Raw genomic sequence first — 15084 nt, 5'->3', positions numbered from 1 at the left:
CACTGTCGCCCTCCGAAGATGACTCATCTTGCTCCTCTCTACTCGTTGTCCACACACTGGTGGTCTGGAATAGATCAAATGCTATTTGATACATTTAGTGTTTTATAAAAAGCATTAAAAAGGCTACGATTAATAAGCCACAGCAATACTTTCTTTGATCATTTCATAGTTTTACAAAGCCATAAAAGAACTATGGATGATTCATTATTAGCCCCCTCATTCTTTTCGTAATGAATGTTTATATTGATGGAGCAGAGCTGAGAGTGCATTCCATTATTCGGGAGTGGTACTTGCAGGCAAGGTAATGATCCTTGAGGTGATAGAGATAAGGTTCCTCATCAATATTTCAGCTAGGTCCATGTGGATAATCATTTAAGAAATAATGAGGCAAGGAGTTAGCTTACCTGAGAAAGAGATGAAAAAAATAGTCATTATGAAGTGAAGAGGGATGACTAATAAGTTCAGAGCAGTTGAAATTTAAGTTGAGCACCATTGCAGAAAACCAGTCTGGGATTTAAATACAGTTAAATGGCTTATACTACCAAAATTATTTAACAAACTCAAAAATTTACCGCCAAACATTTAAATAATGTTAATTGAAAGTTTAAAATGTTTCTAAATGATGAGAATTCTCATCATCCATCCCCAAAAGTTGAGATTTAAATGATGAGGATTCTCCCATCTGTATGCAACGTCTTAAAGAAGTCTTTTTCATTTATGGTTCCTAGTTATACCTTCACAATTGAAGTCCACAAATCTGAGACTAATATTGAAGAGATTTATTATTTTTCTGTGAATAATTATTGTTAAATGGGCAAAGATAATGTATCAAACATTGAATATTTGGATTGATAATTTCTTGATTAAAATCTTCTGTTTCCCTTCGTGAATTACAAGGATTGCCTAGTAGATCAGATTGAAGTTACTATTCCAGAGGAGTCAGTTGAAATAATGTTGGATACTGTGGTGTCTTATATTTTTGTACCATACATTGGGCAAGGGTAGTATACAGCTATGACCCATGATGCTATCAATGGAATTTTCTATTTTGCTAAGGGGATAGCATTAGAAAATGCAATGATGGCAAACTAAATTGTGACATTCAGAACTCCAGTCAATTTTAACAGAAATACTTTGATGAAGAGACATAACTTTTGTTTAGATATTTTTAATGGCTGGGGTAAATTGTATCAAAATAGAGGGATTTGAAAAATATAATAATATGCCCATTTACACCAACCTGTATATTGGTAATTGAAGCGTAGAGGTTTTGAAGGCTGAGGACATTAAAATATGTGTTAAAGGTTTTTGTTGTAAGAATCCATATAAGTAAGAACAGGAAGGCTTCTAGAGCAAAGCACTTAATAATAAAACTGAGATTATTATTAAGACAGGTTAAGAGAGTGGTGCAATCTATGATTTAGGAAGATGACTGTGGTTTCATATAAGGTGGTAGATCCCATTTTTTAGATGTTCTTTATGCCAGCATGGAGAGAGAGCAGATTTATGAAAGTCATGGTTTTCTTTATTACAGCAAAGTAAGAAGACTAAATCGGGAAAACTCCCCCATCTGTTTTTTTTTTTTAAGTTTTAGAGAGATGCATTTGTTTGTAAATGTTTTGTAGGTATGAGGTAGTATGTTAAAAATGTATAATTGCCAGGCAGAAATGTTTGAACATGTTAACTTTTTCAAATATTGTTCAATATTGAAAATGAAACTTAAATGGTGGAGACAGCTTGAAACTAGGACATTTCCCTAATTGGTACCTCACTTGCACATTGTGTGCAAAAACAACATGAAGAAATGTTCATATGGTAATGATATTCAGACCTTAGTGTTTTTCAAAATCAAAATATTGATCATTTGAAGGTGATAGGCTGAGGGAAATTACCAAAATCACTTTTACTAAGGCATGTCTAATCAAACCAAATGAACCCAGTAAAATCAAGTGGTAAAAACAAAAATGAGCAATGGAGATTCAGAAGATACCTTGTTGCCGAGAGCATTTAGGTGAAATCAAAACAGTTGAAAACATCATGAAAGAAATCTCTGATATTTGTTGAAATTAGTTTTGGATAAGGGGGTAGACAATACCTTATACTAAGCTCTCGTTAACAAAAATACTGTAATCAAACTGAGTCATATGAAATTCTCACATCAAGGTTGAGGGCCATTTCCTGAAAAGTCACATTGCTTGCCATTGCTGAGTTTGTGGTTAATTGCATCCTTGGGTATTTTTAACTGTTCAAATTCTGAATTCCCTGAATACTAGATACATTATTATTTTTCAAGTTATTTTTTTTCAAGTCAATGAGAAATCAATTTAACAACTTAGGGAAGCATTTTTCCAAATTTCAATTTTTTTTACTCTTTAATGTCAGCAGAATTCAGTTTTCCTCATGCATATCCAGAATGAGGAACAGCATGGAGGGTTTCAATGCTGTTGTTTTTCGTTTAATATCAATTTTGTATTTTTCCCTCTATTTTCAGCCCAGACATTAGTTCCAGTCAGCCAACCAACTCAGCTGACTCCTCAAATAATGGGCCAGAATTCACTGGCTCCTGGTCTTGGAAACCCACCCACTGTAGTGTCTTACCAACAACCTCAGCAAGTGTTTCAACCAACTATAAGTATTCAGCAGGTAAGTTGTTTTTAGAAATTTGTTTAGAAAGAGTTTTTTTAGGAATTTGTCTATGTAGAAAGAAAACTTAACGATATGCCGACAGTCCTCATTTACAATCCAGTAAACAATGAGATTGATGTTCCATGGCAATAGAAAACCAAATTGGCTACATATTAGAGGTATACTTTGTGGAATAATTTGTATTTGTCAAATAGCCAAGTGTAGCCATGTGTGTAAAAATTCATATAGCTTCCGTAAAACTAGAAGCAATAAGTATTTGATGCAAATAATAATATACATTTGTAGCCTTATCCCCCTTATCATTTTTATTAATATGGTGGGTAACTAACTTTCAGAATGCTGCACTTCAACAAGGAGCAATGCTTTCTCAGGTATGTTATATCATTGTTTTCTATGTAACCTCCATTTTGGTCATTGAAGCAATTTGTCATAGCTTAAATTTGAATATGTGTTGAACTGTTTTAACATACATATTCATTTATTTGATAGCCTGGAATGGCATTGCCATCATCACTGGGCTCAGCTTTAGGGAACCCTGGAGTTGCCCTTCCCACCTCTCTGGCTACCACTCAAGTAAGTACTTTCATTATGAAGAAGTCACAGCAGTAAACCCCCTTCAGATTTTTATTTCCCTCGTTATCCATCTTTGTTTTGATTTGTTGTAATGGATTTCATGTGAGTGATTTGTTATTCTTACTTTCTCAAGTATGTTTATTTAAATTTTTAAAGTTTAATGCACAGTAAACCCTCGCCAATGCCGACTATATGGGGCCAGAGGTCATATCAATTAAGCAAAATATGGATTAACTGGGGATTTAATTGAAGTAACTCTACAGAGTGTTTTCTCCGCTATTATTGTGCTAGCTAAATCCCGGGGGACTTCAAATGACTATATGGTAAACAAGAAGTCTCAAGTGTAACAAATCTTAGGTTAACTGGAAAAGTTGCTGCATTGCTGAATGCCTTCAGATAGGTATGTGCTTCGGAAGTTACTAGGGCACAAGCAAATAAGAACTTGCTATCTGGCTTAAGCAAATGTGTTGTGACTCTGTAACATGCAGCATTTTGTTGAACAAGTGAATTAATGGCTTCATGTAGCACTGGTAGATATTAATTTAGATTACTCCCATAAAAATGATGAATTCCTTAAGTATGGTTTTCCTACATGTCCAAAGAAACTTTTAAGCAAAATGTATTTTTTGGTATATCACTGTGGCCATCTTGTGACCCCCATAAGAAACTGCCTGCACTACATGGCCAAAATCTATCTGGATTAGTTAGGGATTACTGTATTTAGGTATTAAATTTGGTATCATATTTTTTATTGTTTCAATCTTACACAGTACATTTAAAAAATCAGCATGGGGCATAGTTCTGTTCTGCTTATGAAAATTGAGAAGTTAGACATCGAATACAGAAGGTTTAAAACCAACTTTCTGCAAAACCTTAAAGCACTATTGTCTTTTAAATTACTGGTAAATAATACTTTTATTTTTGATCTGTACTAGTGTAATTTATATGATAGCAAAATATCTGAAAATTCGCATTGAAATGTGTTAGCCTCTGTAGAAATAACTTAATGTAAAATAGCATTTTGGCAATGTCTTCTTGCATTTAACTCATAACCTAGGCTTACTTTTTAAATGTTATCTAAAGTAACTTTAGTATACTTGTAATTGTAACAATCAACTTTAAAAATTTAACTTTCATTTGTAACTGATTGTAAATTTAAAAGAGTAACTGTAATTGGATCCAGTTACTTTTGAGTCCCATAGTTTTGGTTTCATATGGTGGGATTGGAACAAGTTATTTAGTCATTTATCAGTTACTTTTTTTAGTGCTCTTCCCATCCTTGATTACAGAATCATGAATAATTCATGTGTTAGATATATCAGTTAAAAAAGTATACAACTATCAGACAATCAATTAGAAGTAATAGTTGTGGTTGTTTCTTGAAGGAAACATTTAATAGTGATGGGGAATGGGAATGCAATGGTAGATGATGGAAGAGAATGTATTGAGGTAAGATTTAGAAACAAGGAATGACTGTGGTGAGAAAGCAATAGTTCTATAGAGGAGATAGCAATGAAGCAATAGAGGAGACAGGTGTTTACCATAATAAACACATGGTATGAAGTCCACAATAGGCATAGGTATACATGAAAAAAGCATGGGGATTCAGCAAGATATCAGGTAGACCTTATTATGTTTTGACACAGGTCTGAGAAGTGTGATTACCGTATTTCCCAGCCCATAAGATGCACATTTTTTACTCCAAAATGTGCCCTCAAATCAGCCTCAATCTTTGGGTCGTAGGTACACAGGTACCGGACTTCGACCCATTAGTGCATGCCAATTCACCAAAAAAATGCTAACTATTAAGTATTTTTTCCCAAATCAGACATACAAAATAGTTGCGGTTAATATTAATTTTGATAGTATCAAAATAATAACAGAAACTAAGTGTTGCATAAAATGTCAAAATGATCAGTTCATATGAGGAAGTTCATCGAGATCCAGTTTCTTTCTCCCAACACTACTACAGCCTCTAGATCAGCAGGTTATTTTTAACTTGATGAAGCTCTACACTACACAGCTCTAAGCAAGCCAAACCAAGCACAGCTCACACTGAAGCTCTACACAGGGACCATTTGGTCTTAATTTCGCCCAAATAAAGACCACTATCTATCTATCTATCTATCTACACTAAAACACTTTTCGAGCATTGTTATGAGGTGACTGAAAGGACTAATCTCAATCTAATAAGAAAATTGGAAATATCATTTCAACATCGTTGACTGCCTTAAAATGATCTAAAAGGCATGGGAAGGGATTACCCAGAGAACTCTCCCTTCTGATTGGAAGGAACTTTGGCCGAAGAGCATTGATGAAATTTACTTTAAGGGATTTGAGATGGCAGATATAGGGACTGTGGTCAACATGATTTTCTCTTTGGCCAAGTTCCTGGGACTGGAGGTGGATAACAATGATATCAATGAGCTTATAGAGTAGCAAAGCCAAGAGCTGGCTTCCGAAGAGATAATGGGGTTGCGTTGTGTTTCACAGAAAGAAGTAGTGGATGACAGTTTGTCAGAGGAGGAGGTAACAGTGAAGCAACAATCATCTAGCGTAATAAGAGAAATACAGAAAGCATGGGAAACAAGCGTCATCTTAATATGGGAGTTCTTGCGCGCATTAGTAATTTATATGATGATAATGACGTGTTGCATTTTTGCAGCATTTTGAAGAGGCGACAAAGGCAAATGTATTTCAACAGGTTTCTTGTAAAAAATTAATTATTAATGTATCATAAATATTGAACTAATTATTTCAATTCTTTTTTGTTTTTTACAAATCAAATTCATATTCCCGGTGGTTTCATTCCACAATTGAAGGAAAGGTGAACGTGAACCACGGTCCTAAATAATATCTTAATGGGCAATGGTAAGAAGAGGGCTTTGAGAGGTGTATATTATCACCTGTGTTTCTTAACTTATGGAGGAAATGGTTTAAAGAGGATTAGAAAAACTGGAGATAGGAATGAAAGTGGTGGACATTCATGAAATCGGTTAGGTTGGTTGATGATCAAGCTTTAGTTTCCCAGTCAACCAGTGTTGCAAACATTGCTGAGTGCATTAGAAAGTCAGTGTGATAGGTATGGAATGAGAATAAATGTGAGCAAGACAAAGATTATTCTATTTTCCAGAATACTAAGATAGGATCTCATGAACTGGAGCATATGGAACTTTGAGAGCATTTACCCATCTCACTTGGAAGTGATATGGACAAAGAAGGTCTGGTAACAGGTACATCATAAGTAGTGCTGCATTAGGCAAAAAGAACTGTACCCAGGGAAGAGGGAATTGATGACTGAGATGCTGAGTAAGGATTTTAAGAAAATTAGTGAAAACTTTGATATGGAGCATGATTTTGTATGGTATGGAAACATGGTTTTTGAAGTAAGATACTAGTAATAGATTTGGAGGCTTCTAAGATGTGTGTGGGTGGAAAATGATGTAAATAGTGAAATAGAGAGGAAAACAAATGCAGAATTGCTAGACATAATACGGAAGGAGAGATTGGGATTGCTGGAGAAATTAAAAGGAGGAAGGGAAGATGAATGCAGAACATTTTGATTGGCAACAGAATGTTGAAGACTGTATTAGAGGGAAGAATGTTAGGTGAGCAAATAAAGGGCCAGAATAGGATAGGGATATTAGACGGAATGAAAGAATAGAATTGGAAAGGGGTTAATTGTTGTGACAGATATCAAATTTTGTTCTGTTAATAGGAGCAAGGAAATGTATCATTGTACTATTGTATTGACTGTATCCATCCAAAACCTTCCTTAACCGGTAGAATAATAATGATAATGTATCTGCTGCATAGATGACTTTTAATTTAGATCTGCAACCCTTTTGGAAGTGTTCCGTGCAGGAGAGAACACTTATAAGTCCTCTATGCCTCATGCTTACTTTTACTTTGTCATTGGGGATCGGTATGGTGTGGTGGCTAACATACTGGCTTCCCACCAAGAGGGCCTGGGATTGAATCTTGGAGACAACAGATATTTTCAGTGCTATCCCATTCCCTACTTGAAGTGCTTTGTGGAGAGCACTTTGAGTGAGTACGACATCTGTCAGATGGGACATTAAACTGCAGACCCCTTGGCACCTTTTGATAAGAGTAGGCTAGTGCTGATACCAAGTTTCTGATCCCCCTTCCTTTCCCATCAATCTCTAATGGCGCAAATGACTTCATCTATCGATCGCCTCCCCTTAAACTACCACTGCTTTATTATTTGTCCATTCAGACAAGTATGTTTTCTTGTTCATTTGTTAGTAAATAATTTGGTTCTCGTTAGTAAGTTTTAGTATTGAGAAGAGCCATTACCAGGTATTAATAAATTCCAAAGAAACTGCTGGAGATGCCGCAACAGTAACTTTTAATGGAGTCATCCGCTAATGTATAATATAACAATTTCAGAGTGTAAAAATCATTCGCCTAAGCCTCGATAGCTTAACTGGCTAGAACACTCGACTGGACATTGAGGTATTAATATTTTTTTCAATTTTATTTATTTAAGGTTAATATATATCCAAATATTTTCCTATTAGTAGTTATAAAGTCAAATTATTTTTGTGGAGTGCAATGCTTGAAATTGACACATTTACTGTAAAATGCTTTTGTACACAGATGACTTTAAATTTAGATCCAAAATCAATATGGAAGTGTGCTTCACAGAAGAATTACGAGGATTGACTAAAAACAATTATGATAATTAACTATTGCTCTGGTGATAATAATTCATTATTTCTTTTGCTGCACTTGATAGGATGTAATTTATGAATTGCTTATTGTGTCAATTTCTTGTATTGATGTATAGATGAAGAACTGGTTGCATGCATTTTAATGTCTGTGGGCTGCTGCCTAGTAATTTGCTTAGAGTTCATTTGCCATTCCCATCTTTTTTCTTCACTTGATTTTCTTATCATGGTGTTCATTATTTCAAATGACATAATAAATATATGCATAACCATTTTTCTTAATTCTTTGATGCTTCATTGTTAAACAGCAGGTAGCTACCCTGGTGTTCCCTCAAGTGGCAACTGTTAGCTACCCGACCCCCAGAGCCCTGCAGCCAACAGCTTTTCAGCAGGGTCCAGTGGCACAGCCTCCACCATTGGTGGGACCACAATCCCAGCAACAGCAGGGTGGCGGGGCTGGTGCAGGGGGACAGCCAGGTCCTCTGCAACAGCAACAGGCACCTGCAGTGGCCGCAGCTTCACAGCTACAGCAGCTGCAACAGCAATTACAGCAACAACAGCAGCAACAACAACAACAGCAGCAGCAACAACAACAACAACAACAACAACAACAACAGCAGCAGCAACAACAACAGCAGCAGCAGCAACAACAACAGCACACGCCAAAGCAACGAGTTTTCACTGGTGCAGTGACAAAGCTCCATGACAACTTTGGATTTGTTGATGAAGATGTATTTTTCCAGACAAGGTATGAGTACTTTAGATGTATTAAGCTGTTCAAACAGTTTTCATCTCCTGGTGGTGTCAATCTAACAAACCTTCACCCATCATAAATCATCCCTCTATGGTCCGATGGTCACATACTCTTCTCAACTCTTTTCCATCATTTTATTGTCATGCTCAGCCAAAAAAATAACAACAGAACCTGCCTACAATTCACTTTTACTGCCGCCATCAATTCAATAAAACTTTGCCCAGTGTAAATTTCTTTTCAGAATTCCCTCAGTCACATTGTCCTTTCATCTGTCAATAGTGTTCAAAATGAAATAATTTAGAAAAGTTGTATCAATAAAAATGAAGAAAAGTTCCAGACTTGATTTTCAGTGCATCATGTCAATATTAATGTTCCTCTGATGAAGTTGTTTGAATTAATTAGGAGAGAAAAAATAATAGTTTTTAACAACTGTGTGTCCTTTAAATATGGCCTTGTTCATAGCACTCATGGTTTCCATTTGGCGTCCTACATACACCTAGATATTATTGTGTACCTTGATTGATTACACAATTAATAGCTTTTCATCTTAAACCATTTATGCTCCTTAAGGGACTCCTGATTGAGGATAATGGAACTGTAATATTGCATCTGCTAATGCATAATAATCTTATAGAAATTGACTATTTCTGTATTAGTTGATCAATTAATTAATTTAAATTGGGCCAAGAATGATTGATTGACTTTATATTTGAGTGCATATTCTAAATTTGTTCAGTAATTTCAATCCCGCTTTAAACCTTTTTTTTATATATAAACGCTCTCATTTTATGGGTAAATCTATCATGGTTGTTTTTAAATATCTCTTTTCAAATGAGTGAAAGTTGCATTTTTGTAACCATACCCACACCCTTCTATGTACTCATAAATTGATTTCTTTTATAGCTGTGTAAAAGGTACAATGCCCAAAGTGGGGGATCGTGTTCTTGTTGAAGCATCGTACAATGTGAACATGCCATTCAAGTGGAATGCGACACGCATTCAAGTGTTGCCAAATCAGAACACTATGGGGACAGCTGTAGCTATGAGCAGTGTTGTTCCTGGAGTGGGTGTTGGACCACCAATGATGCAGAGACCACAAGCTATGATGCCACCTATAGCACAAGGCTACCAGTCAGCAAATAGTTATAATGCTGTGCCACCACCAGGTGAATAACCGTTATTTTATCTCATAAGGTACAAGAAAAGAATTTAAGAAATATTTCAGTACGACCTATTATAGAGGTGTCATTGGCTTTTACTGTTGCCAAATTGGAGGAAATAATTAAAACAGTTAACTCTTGTTGTTAAACAATTTATTATCAACTGAGTGAAGACCTCACTTAAAATAATTTACCAATGTTAAGTAGAATAAGTACTCCTTTTCACATCATTGCCCAAAGTTTCAAAGTGAGTAAGGGTTCTGAATTAAGGGCAGCAAAAGTTCTCTTTGTATCCAGATTTCCTGAATCTTTGGTTTCAACTAATTGTTCTGGTACTATATTTACATGAGAAACTTTCTCTTTCTTATTATGATGACAAAATATAAATTCTAGCTAGCATGTTTGTTTGCTTTTTTTAATTTCTCTAAGTTTAAATCGCATTGTGATAATCATTCAGAAAATGGAACTGAAAATGTAAAGGCAGTCACCTTGCACGCCCTAACTTTACTTTTTTGAATGTTAGCAAAAACCTTCGGGCAATCAGAGCCATTATCGGTGATGTCAATTAGCCCACCAACAATAGGGAGCATGACAAAAATTGAGATGTTCATAGATGCATTTAATTTTGTCTGTAATGTTCCCTAATATCATGCTGCAGAAATATTTCACCAGTATTTGAAGTATTTTGAATGCATTAATCAAATTTGAGGCTAAATTTTTAACTACAATGACAAAAAACTGATAACACCTGCTAATTGGTTGATGAAACAATTGCTGAACCTAATTAATTTTTAACTATGGAACTGTTCATGTCCCTTTAAGTGGAGCAACAAACCAGTGTGGCTGGCAGTGGTAATTTCATTCGTGGAAGTCAAATTGGAGGAAGGCCAAGGATATCTCCAAGCCAGAGAAATAGCAGTGGAAGTAGTGTTGTGTCAAACCGGGAAAAGGATCGTGTAGAAAGAGATAGAGAACCGGAACGTGATAGAAGGCGAGATGACAGAAACAGGTGAGCTTTTCCTTGACTATGATTTTTTAGTTTCAAAATGTATGCTAAAAAATCCTAAATATTTCTTCCATGTAATTGGAGACAGTGTGCCATTCAATTCCAAGTATATTCCCTGACCAAAGTCATTTTCCAAGGCCTCTAAAACAAGTTTTTGGAGTACTAAATTTTTTTTTTCTACGAATAAGAGGGTGGTTTGAGAAGTCTATGCAAAATGAAATACTACCTAATGTTTTGTTATAAATCCATTTTAATTTTTCACTTTTTATTTTTCAAATAGGAGGAATCCCATGGAAAGGTTCAAAAAGCATAAATATTGTTTTCCACCAAGGACCTAAAATCCCTTTTTGCTTATCATTGCGTTGAAGAGGAACGCAAGTGATTTTTTTCTATTTGTATCCTTAACCGAATTCTGTTCTGTTATAACTTTCACTCAGCAGAGGGAAAATTTGAATTTACAGCCCCTAATATGTCTATAAAAACCATAAACACAGTAATCAAACCAAAGGTCAGTTTGGTTGGTGATAGTAGAGTTCACCCAGTACTAAGCCCAACGGCATGTGAAATTCACACATATCAGGGTAGAGGGGCCAGTTCCTTTCCCTGTGCCAGTTATGGTTTCCGAGGAAGATTGGTACCCGATAAATCACATAGCTTGGGTGGAGCTGCAGGTGCCCAGAGAGTGGCTTGTCCGGGAATCAAACCTGGGCCTTCCAGTCTTAAGTCCTAGGCTCTACCCCCTTGACTACTGCGACCCACCAAATATGTATATATAATCTTCAAAATTACATAACTCTGACATGCTTTACCTAATACAGTTTTGTAATTATTATTCACTTGGACCTTGGATAATGAAAAAGAATTATTTTATTTAGACATATTTTGTAGTTTTTAGGGACCATCATCATTGATGTACATCATCACACATCTTTTGATGTGTGCATGTTGACTTTTAAGGTGTCCCTGCCAATATGGCTTCTCCTGTGGCTGTAAGGGGTTTCCTAATAAAACTTAATGAAACATCCATTTTATATTAACCATCCTAATGCCCTTATACGAGGGTCATCCGGAAAGTAGTACCCGTTCGTGCCGCATGAAGTGCTGACGACGCGAGTAGCCGCTGGACGAGGTCAGATAGCTTCAGTGGCTTGTCTGCCTTCTCTGAGCCAAGTTGCGTGACGCTAGCATTGCCTGTGTTGTTTCTGTGATTGTTTACAATGTTTAAAAAAATTGAGAACGCCGCCAGTTGTGAAGTGAGGGCAGTGATTAAATTCCTCAATGCAAGAAACGTTCGCCCATGTGATATTCATCGCCAATTAAAGGAGGTGTATGGAGACAATGTAATGGACGAGTCGTCTGTTCGGCGGTGGTGTCGCAACTTCAACATGGGGAGGGGGAACACACACGACGATGAGCGTTCGGAGAGACCGTCTGTCATTACAGACCAACTGGTGAGCTCAGTTGACGAATTCGTGAGGAACGATCGGCGCGTCACAATTGATGACATCTGTGAGCATTTTCCCAATGTTTCTCGAACAATTGTTCATGAAATTGTTAAATACCATCTGCATTATGCAAAAATTTGTGCAAGATGGGTCCCTCGCGTATCTCAATGAGCTGGCGGCGAAGGACTATGCAGCAGGAATACAGAAACTTGTCACACGTTATGACAAATGCCTTAATTTGCTTGGAGATTATGTTGAGAAGTAGTTTAAAGTATCCTCTTTCAAATAAAATTTTTTATGTTTGTTAATATTTACTTTTGTGTCTTTATTTCACGAACGGGTACTACTTTCCGGATGACCCTCGTAGTTGCTAATGTTAAAAATGATGATTGTTGCAGGGAGAGAGATCGTGAGAAAAGAAGTCCGTCTTCTCGCAAACGGAGTAGAAGTCCCAGAGCAAGGAGTCGGTCACCACCACGTCGCCGGGCCCGCATTGTCCCAAGATATGTGGTGCAAATTCCAAAGATATCACTAGATTTGTAAGCAACTATTTACTCCTATTCTGTATTGAAAGGCATATACTTACCTCAATACCTTCACCTTTATCAGGATAATTTAATCTTATTTGGAGTTTAAATTTCTGGATGGGTTTGATAATAATTGTTAAAAATTGAATTCATATGGTGTCATATATCATATTCTGTGATTTAAATGTCAATATTGTGGTGAAGTGGATTCATCTACCTTTATTAATCAGAGGAGAGGAAATGGACATGGTCAACTCCATCTAAAAGTTACAAATGAAGGAAGGCCATATCCTGTGTGATATTTTAATATTTGCCATTGCATTTCTGCAAATATTTACTAGATTAGTCTTCCTGTTTATTTGATTAAAAACCATTTATTAAATTTTGAGGTTTTTAAGCAACTCTAACTTGGATGTTAAACTATGAAAATTGCTGTTTACAAATTTTCAGGGCCGAAGCAAATGTTTTGGAGCTGAGGCGGCGTTATACCAACTTATATATACCTTCAGATTTCTTCCAAAGTAACTTCCGGTGGGTTGATGCTTTCCCACCACACAGACCCTTTCTGTTCCTCTTGTCTCCAGAAACAGAAGAACACTATCCATGCTCTTTTCATGTCATGCACAAGGAGGTTGATGAATTAGAAGATGTTCTATGTCGTGGAAGCAATGGATGTTCCACACCAAATGTCCTGGAACCTCCAGATGCTGATTATATTTATTCTGCCAAGGTAAATATGATTCATGGTAGAAAATTCACATTTAAAAATCAGTTACATAATTTTGAATTGTTTACATTTAATCTCTTAATAACACTTCAATTTTCTTGTATTTTTTTTCCCACAGGTAATGCTCCTTAGTGTTCCACCTCGAGATGAGTTATTTCGTAAAACTTGTCCTTTAGCTGAAGAAGGTGGCTCTGGGTCATCCATTAGCTCAAATTCGGGTGGTGCTGGGGGTGGATCAAACAGCACAGGTGGTGGAGGTGACATACCCAAAGATGGTTTTGTGCATCCCACTCGTATGGTCAACTTCCTTGTGGGATTGCGTGGCAAGAATGAGACAATGGCCATTGGTGGACCGTGGAGCCCTTCCTTGGATGGTGCTGACCCTGCTGGAGACCCCTCAGTATTGGTGCGAACTGCCGTGAGAACATGCCGAGCCCTTACTGGAATTGACCTCGGTCATTGCACTCAATGGTGAGAATTCTTGAGCTTTTTTCCCTTGCATGCATTCACGTGTAGGATTAGTGGCATATATCTTTTTTTTTTGCTTTTTGATATACTCCGTTAATTACCTTAAGTAACAAATTAAATGTTAGAACTTCCAGGTTTTTGCCTAATATATTGTGAAGAATTTCAGAAAGGTTGGATTGAGAATTATGAAAAATATAATTCTACTAATAGGTTTACGTGATTAGGGAAATGGATGCTCTGAATCTTTGTTCAAGTAAGAGTTTAATATTTTTGTTATCAGAAGACACTTAATTTTTCAATTCTTTTAATGATTTGATAAATATTTTTGTGGCAGCAATGACGAGAAAATTTTCTGTAGGTTGTGCACGTAGATTGTGATGGGTTTTCTTACTGCAGCTGTAATGCCATATATATTGAGTTAAATAATTGTAATGGAACGCACTACGCATCGGCATGTGTTTTTTAGAGTTATTTTTCCAGTTTCATGCATTCATACGTAGCATTTTGTGGCCTGATGATTCACCAATTTTGAATTTGTTGGTAAGATTCTTTAATTTCCTTTATGAATGAATAATTATTGGTAAAAAGTACAAAGAGAGAGGGATGGATGGTTCAGTAAAAACATTATTTGCCTGTTTTTTTTATTTGAATGAAAAACATAGGATGTTGAATATGTTTGCAAGAAGATATCCTTTCTTTTCTTTGTATTGCTTATGCAATGCCTGAAAATCCACTTCATGTTATTTGTTTTTAGGACTGGAGCCTTCTGTTTTCTTTGAAGTGATACTGAGTTAAGTCTTAGTTCTCACCAAAAGATGAGGATGAAGTAATGTATATTATCGCTCTTCAGTGGTTAGTGACAATTTTAGGTTGACTTCCAGAAACTTAATCTTATTTCCTTGTCTTGTACTAGTTATGTGGAGTGCTTGTTTGGTAAATTTGACTGATAAATATTCAGTCCCATTAATGGAAATGCAGTTTATGCCTTTGTCTTAGATAATTGAATTGCTGGTTTTAGGGTGGTGTGGAGTTCATAGTACACATAAAAGAGTGGCTAATTCTTGATCTTTATTTCATTCTAGAA

General features: G+C 36.1%; 1 protein-coding gene across 2 annotated transcripts in view; it reads left to right on the top strand.

Moving 5' to 3' along the window:
- Positions 1-15084, top strand: part of LOC139686798 (cell division cycle and apoptosis regulator protein 1-like) — a 55302-nt gene that overhangs the window by 7397 nt on the left and 32821 nt on the right. Inside the window, exons 4-12 of one of the 2 annotated variants that reach the window (XM_071583846.1) lie at positions 2492-2643; positions 2982-3017; positions 3136-3219; positions 8225-8661; positions 9571-9833; positions 10650-10836; positions 12677-12817; positions 13256-13535; positions 13651-14003. In XM_071583846.1, coding sequence (XP_071439947.1) covers positions 2492-2643; positions 2982-3017; positions 3136-3219; positions 8225-8661; positions 9571-9833; positions 10650-10836; positions 12677-12817; positions 13256-13535; positions 13651-14003 — 1933 coding nt within the window. Of the gene's footprint in view, positions 1-2491; positions 2644-2981; positions 3018-3135; positions 3220-8221; positions 8662-9570; positions 9834-10649; positions 10837-12676; positions 12818-13255; positions 13536-13650; positions 14004-15084 lie in introns of both variants that reach the window. The other variant, XM_071583845.1, reaches the window with a different exon arrangement.

This window comes from Hetaerina americana, unplaced genomic scaffold (genome assembly GCF_022747635.1).
Source record: "Hetaerina americana unplaced genomic scaffold, ioHetAmer1.1.p SCAF_15, whole genome shotgun sequence".
NCBI classification, from domain to species: domain Eukaryota; kingdom Metazoa; phylum Arthropoda; class Insecta; order Odonata; family Calopterygidae; genus Hetaerina; species Hetaerina americana.
Note: the sequence above shows the minus strand (reverse complement) of the source record. Positions and strands in the feature narration are given on the sequence as shown.